Here is a 12,500-nt window from a genome sequence, read left to right as displayed (position 1 = left end):
AGAGAGGGAGGTGGTGGTGTGGGGGGGGCATCAACAGCACAACGAGACTCCAGAACAAGATACCAGAAACTGAGGCAAAACGGCCGAAAAAAAAGTACGAAATGAATAGAGGAAGAAGAGTTTGTGTGTCATCACCCTTTCCCAACTCTCCACCCACATCACACCCCCTTTGTTGTTTTGCACCGGCCATTCATTTCAGTACAAGTGACATGGAAGTATGTATCCTTGTGTCCTTTGCCTTTTGTGTGCGCCATTTGTTGCTTAGTTAGTACACTAAATAGAAAAGAGAGAGAGAACAACAAAAAACATGTGACAAGGGAGAGAGAAAGCATTGCAAAAAAAGAAATGAATAAGAGCAGAAGAGTTTGTCTGATGTTTGTGCCATCACCTCTGTAACACTTTCCACTCCCATCACCCCCTTTTCCTTTTGTGACCTGTGGCAAGTGAAAGAAAAAAAGAATGTGTGAAGAAAAATTGTGTCTGATAATTGTGCCATCACCTCTCTAACACCCTGCATAACCTCATCACTGGAGAGAGAGAGAGAGAGAGAGAGAGAGAGAGAGAGAGAGAGAGAGAGAGAGAGAGAGAGAGAGAGAGAGAGAGAGAGAGAGAGAGAGAGAGAGAGCAGAAGATAGAAAGAGAAAAAGAGAGACAAAAGATATGCCCCCTCCTGTCCTCTACCCTCTCTAACCACCTAGCCTCCAAGCTTCTCCAAACCAAACACACACACACACACACACACACACACACACACACACACACACACACACACACACACACACACACACACACACAGACACACAGACACACACAGACACACACACACACACACACACACACACACACACACACACACACACACACACACACACACACACACACACACACACACACACACACACACACACACACACATTTTTGTTGCTTATCGTCCAGAAGCCCACTGCACTAATTGCAGCTCTGACCCTGTTGGTCCTCCTGTGTCCCAGCACCCTCTGGGGTTGCACGTCCAACTCACTCGGAGCGCGGCTACTCACTGCTGTTGGTGTAGCAATAACAACACAACACCATAATCACCCATTTGCTGGCCTGGCCCGCTCTCCCTCCTGCAAAGCCTTCAATTGGTGCAGTCCATCGCTCCAAGCTTGTGTGTGTGTGTCTTTGTGTGTAAGAGAGAGAGAGAGAGAGAGAGAGAGAGAGAGAGAGAGAGAGAGAGAGCTTTGACGTGTGTGTGTGTCTGTGTGTGTGTGTGTGTGTGTGTGTGAGAGAGAGAGAGAGAGAGAGAGAGAGAGAGAGAGAGAGAGAGAGAGAGAGAGAGAGGAGAGAGAGAGAGAGAGAGAGAGGGTGTGTGTGTGTGTGTGTGTGTGTGTGTGTGTGTGTGTGTGTGTGTGTGTGTGTGTGTGTGTGTGTGTGTGTGTGTGTGTGTGTGTGTGTTTTGCTCTTACTGTGGAAGGGTCGAGCCATGGGCAAAGAAATGAAAAGAAGAAAAGAAAGAAATGACATTGAAAAAAGACGAGAGAAAGAAGGAGAAGAAAAGAGGAAGGGAAATGACCCACTATTGTGTTTCACTCCATTTATTTATGATTAGAAATGCTTTTGGCAGAGCTGATGTAATCTGCGTAATAGCGGCTCTAATCGGCTTAAGTTGTTGGGTATGAAAGAAAGGAAAGAGAAAAGAAAGAAAACAGAAAAGGAAAGGAAAGAAAGAGCGAGGGATAAGGCGTGTGTTGGCACACAGTAGGTACATCAGGTGTAGTTATGTGATTAGAGAGGAGGGCCACTTGGCACTGACACCTGAAACAACCCGCCTCAGGTGTGGCGGTCTACGCACACACGCGCACGCACGCACGCAAACACACGCACACACACACACACACACACACACACACACACACACACACACACACACACACACACACACACACACACACACACACACACACACACACACACACACACACACACACACACACACACACACATACACTACAGGCCACAAGTGTGGACTCACCTTCTAATTGAATGAATTCTCTTTATTTTTGTGGCTATTTACAGAACATAGTACATTTTCAGGGAGGGCAACAAAACTGTGCATGAACGCATGTATAATTATCTGCTTAACAAACAAATTAAAATATTAAAAAATAAAAACAATTATTAAAAAAATATTTAAAAAATGCCAAACGGTGACATCAACGCAGCAAACCTGAGGGACCCACACGTTTCAACAAGCTTATTTTTCTGTCTATTTTCAAGTAAAATCACCCAGTCAGTCAAGTCAATCTTAATTGATACAGGCAATACAAGAAATATTTGCTTGATCTGATAATGGATCACTTGGTCAAACATAGCTGGTTATCTAGGTGAAACAGTGGTACAAAAACTAAAACTAAAAGTGAAAAACCGTGCCACAGATTCCATCCAACACAGGTCTGACCTCTCCAAGTAACTGGCTGTGACTCAATATCAGATCAAGAAAATGTCTGTGAAAATGCTTGTTTTGGCAAGTGTTTAAAACTGGGTTTTAGGTCTCAAAACTCTAGTTCTACAATTCTAGTGAGCAATTGGAGGACTTTAATGTTCAATTAAGATTGACATGACTGACTGGGCATTTTTACTTGAAAATACGTATACAAAAAATAAGTTTATTGAAATGTGTGGGTCCATAGTTGTGCCGTGTTGATGTCAGGTGGATAGACAGCTGACATTGCTGCTGGACAACAGTTAGAATTATGTTTTTTGGTGAGCACATATTTCTACATGTGTTCAAGCACAGTCTTGATGCCCTCCATGAAAATACAGACTGGAAATCTAATAAAATGAAGAGAATGCATAAATGAGAAGGTGAGTCCACACTTTTGGCCTGTACTGTACACACACGCACAGCACACGCACGTGCACACACACGCACGCACGCACGCACGCACGCACGCACACACAAACACACAGGCACACAGTATAAAGACCTTCAGGCCGCATTTAAAATGTGTGATGCATATTCAAGTTTGAAATATTGTACATTATAAAGTATGAAAAGTGTCCACCAGTGGCTCAAGGCAGGGCTGGCGGAGAAGTTTGAGCACAGACTGAAGGCAATATGAAATCAGACCATAGTTTATTTTCTTATTAATGTACTGCATTTTAATGCCCATATATTTGGTTGTTGAACTAGAGGAGCATATGTTTTGCTTGCTGCTTGAGTATGTCAGTTAGAGTCCAGTGCTGTTGCTTGAAGCTGGTTGTTTAATGTGTGTAAAAGCTGTTTATGAAGCTGTAAAAAGGTAGAGAGACATACTCAATTCTGCTCCTGTCTTTTCTGCATTGATACGATCCCCAGTGCCCCGTCTCTGTCTCTCTCTGTCTCTCTCTGTAATTGGTACTTGGCGAAATGACACCCAAACATAGTGAGGTGTTGTCTTCTCCAGCAGGGTGATAATGACGCTTTAAGTCACCTCCTCCACCCTCCTCTCACGCCTAGTGGCCACCCAACTCTTGTCCGGAGTCCTGACACTCTGCCTCTTGGCCTCTACCCCTAACCCCCCCCCCCCCCCCCCACATATACACACACACACACACGCGCGCACACACGCACACACACACACACACACACACACACACACACACACACACACACACACACACACACACTCAGAAAGAGATAGAGAGTTAGGAGCAGAACATTTGTTTTCTGATGGTTGCCTCTGAAGAGAGAGAGAGAGAGAGAGAGAGAGAGAGAGAGTAACAACAATGTAAAGCGAGAGAAACATTTGCACACACAAAAAAGAATCTCACACCCCACACCACACCACAGCGCCCCAGGCCACACCACACCACGCCATGGCCTAGTACTAGCACTACCCTGCTCCTGCTCCTGCACCCCCTTGCTCCCTCACTCCTAATCCCTCGCGCCCTCACTCCCTCCGAGTGCCAGGACTCCACAGAGCAGGACTGAAACTGTTGCTGGGTCAGTGTGTAACACGTGTGCGTGTATATCTGTGTGTGAGAGGAAGGGAGGGAGGGAACGAGGGAGGAGAGAGAGAAGGGGGGGGGGGGGGGGGGGTGCACATGTACTGTATGTGTGTATGTGTGTGTGTAGAGGGAGGATTGAGGCAGGGGAGAGAGAGGGGGCATGTGCGTGTGTGCAGAGAAGAGACGAGAGAGAGTTGGAACGGAAGTTTTTGTGTGTGTGTGCGTGTGTGCGTGCGTGTGTGTGAAAGAGTGTGTGTGTGTGTTGCACACCAGGCAAGTGTGAGGTGCAGAGCAAGGGCCATTGGCGGTGGCGGAGGTCCAGGCAGGGGCAACAGGGATCAGCTGCCGTCTTTGTTGTCTTCTCCACAAGGTGTCCAGGGAGAGGGGAGAGCAGGGGAGAGAGGGGAGAGGAGAGGAGGAGAGAGAGGAGAGAGGAGAGGAGAGGAGAGGAGAGGAGAGGGTGGGCTGGCTCCTCTACACAGGCGGCACTGTGTGTGTTTGTGTGTGTGTGTGTGTGTGTGTGTGTGTGTGTGTGTGTGTGTGTGTGTGTGTGTGTGTGTGTGTGTGTGTGTGTGTGTGTGTGTGTGTGTGTGTGTGTGTGTGTGTGTGTGTGTGCATGCTTGTGCGTGCGTGCGTGCGTACATGAGAGAGACAGAGACAGAGAGAGAGAGAGAGAGTATGCGTGTGTGAGTGAGAGAGAGAGAAACAGTGAGTGGGCAACTCAATAATTCCCTCTCTCCTCCCCCTTTCTTTCTCTCCCGCTCTCTCTCTCCCTCTCCCTCTCTCTGTCCCCCTCTCTCCCCTCCAACTCTCGTTCTCTCTCTCCCTCTCCCTCTCTCTGTCCCCTCTCCCCCGTCCAACTCTTGTTCCCTCTGCTTGCCTCTCTGTCCCCCTATCCCTCTCTCTCTATCCCCCTCCCTCTCTCCCTCTCTCTGCCTGCCTGTCCCCCCCTCTCTCTCCCTCTCCCTCTCCCTCTCCCTATCCCCCTCTCCCTCTCCCTCTCCCTCTCCCTCTCTCTCTCCCTATCCCCCTCTCCCCCTCCCTCTCTCCCTCTCTGCCTGCCTGTCTCTCCGTTGCAGCTGGCCAGTCAGTTCAGGAGCGGCGGTCGGCCAGGCTGCTGAGTGCTTCACTGCGGCGCGGACTTTCTCACAGAGTAGAGTAGAGAAGAAGAGACCCCTCTTCTCCTCTCCTCTCTATCACTTCACACACACCTTCTGACACGCGCGCACACAAACACACACTCTCGCACACATACATACAAACGCACATAGTCACATATAAGGGCACACACTTTTGACACTCGCTCGTTCACTCACACACACAAACACACACACAGGCACTCGTGGAAGCGTTGGAACGGAGGGATCGCGGCAAGAGTGCGGAGGGAGGCCAGCGCCTCAGGGATTTACTCGTCGCTCGGGCAGCTCACGCCACGGACACACCACGGACGATCGAGCACACTCACGGATGGATAGGCATAGGCGGACGTCGGCAGTGGCACTTGCGCGGACGATGATGACGGGAGTGGGAACGGGACTGAGACTGAGCGCGTCGTGCTGGGATGGAGTGAGCCGCGCTCCTTTGCTGCTACTACTACTGCTGGGACTGACAGCGCTGTTCTCACAGGCTCATGGTGAGTAGTACGAGCAATACAAGCAAGGATATTTTATTCACTTTGTCAGATGACATAGATTTGCTGGGTTGAGTGGCACATTTGTGCACCAGTTTGTCAGCAATTGCTGGTTTGTCAATCAGAATATACAGTACCATCTCATTGTAACCACAATCCCTACAATAGTTCACTCTCTGTCTTGCGCTGTTGAAGTCCTGACTGCGGAGATACTGGTTAAAGTGAGACATGCTGTTTGAGAGCTATTGTTTGTTTGATGTTCAGAACACTGTACAAGCACTCGTCGGAACTTCAGTACAAGGCATAGTTCTCTTGCCGTCCTGCTCTTTTTGAGATCCCTGTTGCAGAGACATTGTGGAAAATCAGACATGCCGTTTTTGTCAACACTTGTTATTTTGTTGTTCAGAGTATGTGCTTTCTTATTGCAACTGCAACCCATACAGAAGATAACTTTCAGTCCTGCTCTCCTCAACTCCCTGCTGCATTGGGAAGAAGTGCAGTTTTTTGTCAGCCAATACTGTTTTGTCATGCTGAGTATTGGCAGTACATTACATTACATTACATTACATTGTCTTTGGCAGACACTTTAAACCCAAAGCGACTTACAAGCAGTACTTTCTCACTGCATTTGCAACCCATACTGCAGTTCTCTCTCAGTCCTGGTCTGTTGAAGTTCCGACTGGACCGCGGGGAATTTTTGCCCTGTCAAAGTGCTGTGTGGGATGAGGATAATTGCGTCAAAAGTTTCGCTGGCGATGATGATGAGCCACTCGGAGCGGCAGTAATTCATTTGAGCATGTCTGAATGAATACAGGGCTCATTCTCATAACTTCATAGATGCGTAGAACAAAGTTTTAAAGTGGAAAGACATGGAATTCTTACTGTATAAATTAAACTGTTGGAAAAAAATGTGAGGTAGAAGGACTGGGAATTGTCCAAATTTACACAATGTACAGATGGAACTATTGGAAGGGACTTATAACTTCAACCCGTTAAGACACGGCATTATACATTTGCTGTTAACAGAATGACAATGACCAAGTCGTAGTGTATTTGTTAAATGCCCTGAGTTTTGTCATGATCGTGTAGTACTAGGGTAGTTAACTTTTCAATGACTATTACAGCCTTCCACTGGTGGAACAGCATGCATTATGGGGCTACGATATCAACATATAAAGCATCGTTGTTTCCTCACACACAATGCTGCCTCTTTCCCCTTGAAGTTGAGCACACAATCTCTTTATACGCCTCCAAAGCATGATTTAATGTTTGGGAATGTCTTGATTAAGGCAGAGGTCTTTCTCATTGCTTACTCTGTACAGATAAAAAGGAATTAGATGCTTCAAGAAATTCCTCTAACTTTAAATTGCTACAGTTGACAAATTGTGCATATTTGTTAATGTATGATACCAAGATAGAGATATCTAATGGTGTATGGCATTCGTAAAACTCATAACAATATTTGCAGATAGAAAAAGAGGAAGGTGGTGGGCAGTGTTTTTAGCCATCAAGACACAGCGTTATACATTTGCTGTTACATTACTGAAGGCCCTGTGGTATGTCATACCAGAGAAGTACTATGGTACTTCCCTTTTCATTGACTATTCCAGCGTGCCATTGGAGGTATACGGCGTGCATTAAGGCTACCTTTATTTGTGTACATAGATAGCGTGGAATGTGGATGCGCGCTGTGCCAAGCATGTAGTATGAAGTCATCAAGGTAGTGTGTTAGCAGCAACAGGCCGTTTTCTTTCGAAATATAAATCTCAGCTTTCTATCCTGACACATCACGGGTGTGAAATGCATTCCGATCATGCCCTCACTCCGCTATGCAACAGATTATCTTCTGACTGAAGAGAAGCTGAAATGGATCATACTTTTCCTGAAAGTTATTTTGGAGCCCAGCTTTGGTGTATCAGATTTAGTGAAAGATCAATCCAGCTACTTTATTCATGTTTCCAACACTCCCAGAAGTTTTTTGAAGGATTAAAATCAAGTAAATGAACCTTATCTCTCCTTCATTCGTTTTTTTTTGTTCAATCTTTTCACCCACTGAGTTAATTTACTGGTAAATTATCGTAGGACTGTCATAGTAGGATGCTGGGCTGCTTCGTGTTGTTTCAGTGGTGAGACGGGAGTTTGAATGTTTTGCTTTCAACATCAACTTGATGAACTTTTCCTTTCCCTTGTTCATTTATTTTATGATTTTTTTCCATTCTCTGAGTCGTTTCAATGGTCAGTCAAGCGTTAGAGGAGATGTTTTTGCTTCTGCCGCTGTTTGGTTTCTCATTGGGACGTCCGTTGAGTGCGTAAGTGGCAGCGCTTGCTGTGCTCGCCGGTCTTGCTGTGTTTGTGTGCTTTTTGTATGGAGGTGGGTGGTTGGGGTGGGTGTGCTGGTCTCGTTGTGTTTTTGTGCTTCTTGTATAGAGGTGGATGGTTCGGGGGGGTGTGGTGGGGGATGTTGGTCTTGCTGTGTTTGTGGACTTCTTGTATGGAGGTGGTGCGATGGGGGGGGGTCTAAGCTGAGATGAGCTGGTCAGCATGGAGTTTAGTGGAGTGTGGGGGGGGGGGGGTATGGAGGATCTGCAGTGGGCATGGGGGTGGGTGGAGGATCAGCATGGAGGATCTGGCCATTCAGCTGTCTGACACTTGTTTGACACACAGTTGGACTTCCAGCTAAGAAATCACTCAAGCTCACAGCTCACTGCTGCAGGCACTGATGGAGGCGGCACTCTCGCACACACACGCGCACACACAGACGCACACACGCACGCATACACACCTACACTTGTGAACATGCACACACTCAAAGACACTTGCAAAAAAGCACAAACTTGCTTACAATATGCACGTAAACCCGTACCACACATGCTCCCACTACCTATCTTCCATTAGCTCTCTCTGTCACACATACACACACACACACACACACACTCAGTCACTCAGTCACTCACTCACTCACACACACACACACACACACACACACACACACACACACACGCTCGCTCGCTCGCTCGCTCGCTCTCTCTCTCTCTCTCTCACACACACACACACACACACACACACACACACACACACACACACACACACACACACACACACACACACACACACACACACACACACACACACACACACACACACACACACACACACACACAGAGGTATTTGGCCCTCACTGTGCTCTGTGCTCCCACACACAGGGCCCACAGCTGTGCGTTTTACACAGGCCTCGGCTGTGGCTACGGCCCGCTCTGCAAGCCCAGGGTTAACAGGCAGCATGCCTACACACCGAGCGGAACGCATCAAAGACGGGCTATCTTAAGACAGCTTACACTATCTTTATTCCACAGAGAGAGAGAGAGAGAGAGAGAGAGAGAGAGAGAGAGAGAGAGAGAAAGAGAAAGAGAGAAAGAGAAAGAGAAAGAGGAAGAGGAAGAGACTGAAAGAGACAAAAGAGAGAGAAACACAGTTACAGACAGGAAGAGAGAAAGATGGACAAAGAGAAAGAAAGAGAGAGAGACAGAGAAGACAGTGAAGTGATACACTCAGAGAGAGATTGGAGAAGAGAGTCCACTGGATATCCCCAGAGGCTAATTCACTGGAACATTTGTTTTTTCAGAGGGTTGCCTCTTGCTCTCTCGCTCCCCTACGCTCTTGCCAGGGCCGGAGCTATTGGGGGGGAAACAGGGCATTTACCGCTGGGCCCAGGGCCCTCCCGTATTGGTGGTTGTGACCCTATTATGAGCTTGGCAGGCCATATGTGGAGCCCCATCAGTGTTTTTCCCTGGGGCCCTGTTGGCAAGTGTTCCGCCACTGTCTCCTGCTTATTTGCTGGCTGAGGAATCGAGGAATTGGTCCTGAAATCCAATTTAACACTGATGAAGAAGTGCCCCATGGGTGCCTGGGTTTAGCCACAGCTAACTGGCCAACTAACTAAGCCACAAGCAGCCACAGCAACAGCTGACTGAGTTTCTCTGTTTACTTGTTTTCTCTGATAGGTCTTCCTAAATTTTTTTTGTTTTGTTTGTATGTTTGTTGTTTCGTTTAGGAAGCGCTCTCAAAAATACTTTGTTGCTTTGTGCTGAGATTATGTCTGTTAGTTCCCCAAAGCTGCTGAGCTTGAATAAATAAATACTTCAGTAAATATAGACTTAAAAAACACGCATTTTTGTATTTTATCTTCATTCTGTATATCATATGTAGTCATTGCCTTCTAGCTGCTTTAAAGAGGTTTAATTTCCCCCAAGAACACTCTTCCTATTTGCTGTTTCCACATAGCCGGATATTTTTGGCATTGGTTTTGGCTTTCCGTTTCCACGTAAGTTTTAAAATCCACATAAGAAATCCAGCTTAAAAATATCCTATTTAGGGGGGCTAAAACACACATGTTAAAATTGAGTTTTTACTTTTATTCTCATGTTTCGTTTACACCTAAACAGGAGAAGAAATATCCACGTTTAAAAACGTCCTGCTACGTGGAAACATCACCTTAATTATAAAAGTAGCAGCTCTTTCTCTGTGTTGTTGTCTCTGTGTGAGCTCGTGCTGCTGCTGCAGAGCCTTTTGAGATGGAGGTCCAGAGCAAATCAAGGCATTCATATTCATCAAGCCACAATGTATTTGGAGTATGTAAAGGAGGACCCTTGTGGCTAGCACCAAATCAACACAAGCATCTCACAGCTGGGCGCCAAATAGTTTTTCTTTTTCTTCTTCTTCTCCCTTCTCTTTTCTTTTTAAAATCACTAAGTACATCAGGGAATTTGGGGCGCTTGAAAATCAACACAGCCGCTTTCCACACAGAATTTTGTTACGGCACTTAATGAACACGGTATGTAATTTGGCTTGTTAATGAATTAATCAGCAACATGCATCAACTGGAGAATAATTCATTATGTTTTTCTCTGGGTGAGACACCCTTGAAGCATTATCCTGACATGAGAATGCACATTTGTTAAACAGACTGTTTGCATAATATTCAATCCCTGATGACTGCTTTTGAGTTTTGAGGCATTTTTGTTGTTGTTTCCCATTGCATATTTGAAATGCTAGACTTCAAAACCTCTGTTAATTGTCCCCCCTTGTGTACCAATATGTAGAATCGTCTACACGGTTCCGGCTGCCCACACAGCAAGTGTCTCAGCAGGACTTGCACTGCTCGGCGTTAATTGTTGTTTTCCCGTAACTTGTGCAGTTTGGCACCTAGAGCACCTGTCCCCGTGGCCAGTCTGCTACAGTCATTAGTGACAATGACAACAGGGCCATTAAGATGAGCCCACCCTGGTAGGGAGGGAAGCGAGGTGGGGTGGGGTGAAGTGCGGGGCACGGTTTCTGCTGTGCACATTTGGGACACCTGTTCCGACAGCACTTTTTGAATTTTGCCAATTTCACTGGCAGGTAACATCCAGTCAGGGCCCTAAATTGACCTTTTTATACACTAGCCAACAAGGCTAGTAGATGTTAATCTAACTAGCCAAACATACTCTGACTAATGGGTCAAATTGACTAGCAATTTGGTCTTTTCTATCAGCCAAACTGAATTTTCACCAGTATTTGGCCATTTGGCTGGTGTTAATTTAGAGGTCTGCATACAGTAGTATTGTAGCCAGTGCATTCAACAATGGATTTCGTTGGGAGGCTCTGACAAAGTAGACTTGAAGTTGAATCGTGATCAACAGGTGGTGGCAGCAGAGTTTCCCGCTGCTGCGGCGTGTGATTTTGAATTGGAAAGCAATGGAACTGAATGTTCAGCGGAGGCGACACGATGCTCCACACACTTTTGACAGAGCCAGTTTGCAGATGGCTGAGGAGGCGCAGGAGCCTTGTAGGAGGCCACTTTACTGAAATATGCTTAACAGGACACTGTGCAGGAAATGGTCAAAAAAGGTACTGCAACTATGCTGCTCATTGAAAATGGGTTGCCTATTGCCAAATTTGATCTTTTCATGAAAGTTTACTTAGTAATAAACTAATATTTTCTAGTATGGCTCAAGTACAGTCATTTTTGCAGCTAAAAATGGCTATTTCTGGAAATTCAAAATGGCGGACCATGGAGAAGATACTTAAAATTTGATGGTGGTGGCAAGTATTCATGAAAAAGGTAACATTAGTGAATGGGTACCATGAAATCCGGAATTAAACAACTAAAAATCTCACGCAGTGTCCCTTTAACATGCCATCAAGTGTCCCAAATGGAGATACAGTAGGCCTACTTGTACATCTAAGATAGGTACAATAGGCTTTGGTGACCATCATGACCTGGTCATGAAACAGGAGTCTTTGAAAACATATTACAATGTTAACAATTGAATCCCCTCACATTGTGAGATCAATTACATTGTTTCAGGCTATCAGCCCTACATAGTTATACTATCTTTGAGAACCAGAGAGTATTGCAATGTAGTACATAGTACACTTTAAATCATAACACAACTAAGGATGCTGCAGCAGTTTATTGGCCTGCGATGGTTGTTCACACGGTTGTCAATAGCAACTCAGAACTCAGTCATTGGGTCCAAGGATCGGAAAATGTGTTTTCAATTGCTTGGTTGTCATCATATCAGTGTATCAGACTGACAAAATTCTTCTGCAGATATGTGCAGCGTTGAAGACACACATGTGCCATCATGAAGCAGTGTGCAATCTTTTCACGTTTTTGAGACTCAACAAGGGACAAAGATAATGGCATGTTTATAAACTCAACAGGGTTTGACCTCAAGTGCTCAACCATGTAGAGGCAACCGGGCATATGGAAATGCTATTTTTTTGTTATGTCTGTCAGTACATTATCCACAGTGTGGCTGGAAGTGAATTAGGCCCATTAGTTTTGGTGAGGTTTCATACCTTTATTGTTCAATCAGTGGCCATTTTATTTACGAAATGCAGCGAGATGAATGAGATC

At 45.8% G+C, this 12,500-nt stretch overlaps 1 protein-coding gene across 1 annotated transcript in view; it reads left to right on the top strand.

Moving 5' to 3' along the window:
• Positions 1–12,500, top strand: part of bmpr1ba (bone morphogenetic protein receptor, type IBa) — a 109,540-nt gene that overhangs the window by 42,781 nt on the left and 54,259 nt on the right. Inside the window, exon 2 of the mRNA XM_063195684.1 lies at positions 5,049–5,602. Within this exon, the coding sequence (XP_063051754.1) occupies positions 5,437–5,602 (166 nt within the window). The 5' untranslated portion in view covers positions 5,049–5,436. The remainder of the gene's footprint in view (positions 1–5,048; positions 5,603–12,500) is intronic.

This window comes from Engraulis encrasicolus, chromosome 3 (assembly GCF_034702125.1).
Source record: "Engraulis encrasicolus isolate BLACKSEA-1 chromosome 3, IST_EnEncr_1.0, whole genome shotgun sequence".
NCBI classification, from domain to species: Eukaryota; Metazoa; Chordata; class Actinopteri; order Clupeiformes; family Engraulidae; genus Engraulis; species Engraulis encrasicolus.
This window is presented reverse-complemented; position numbering and strand designations above follow the sequence as displayed.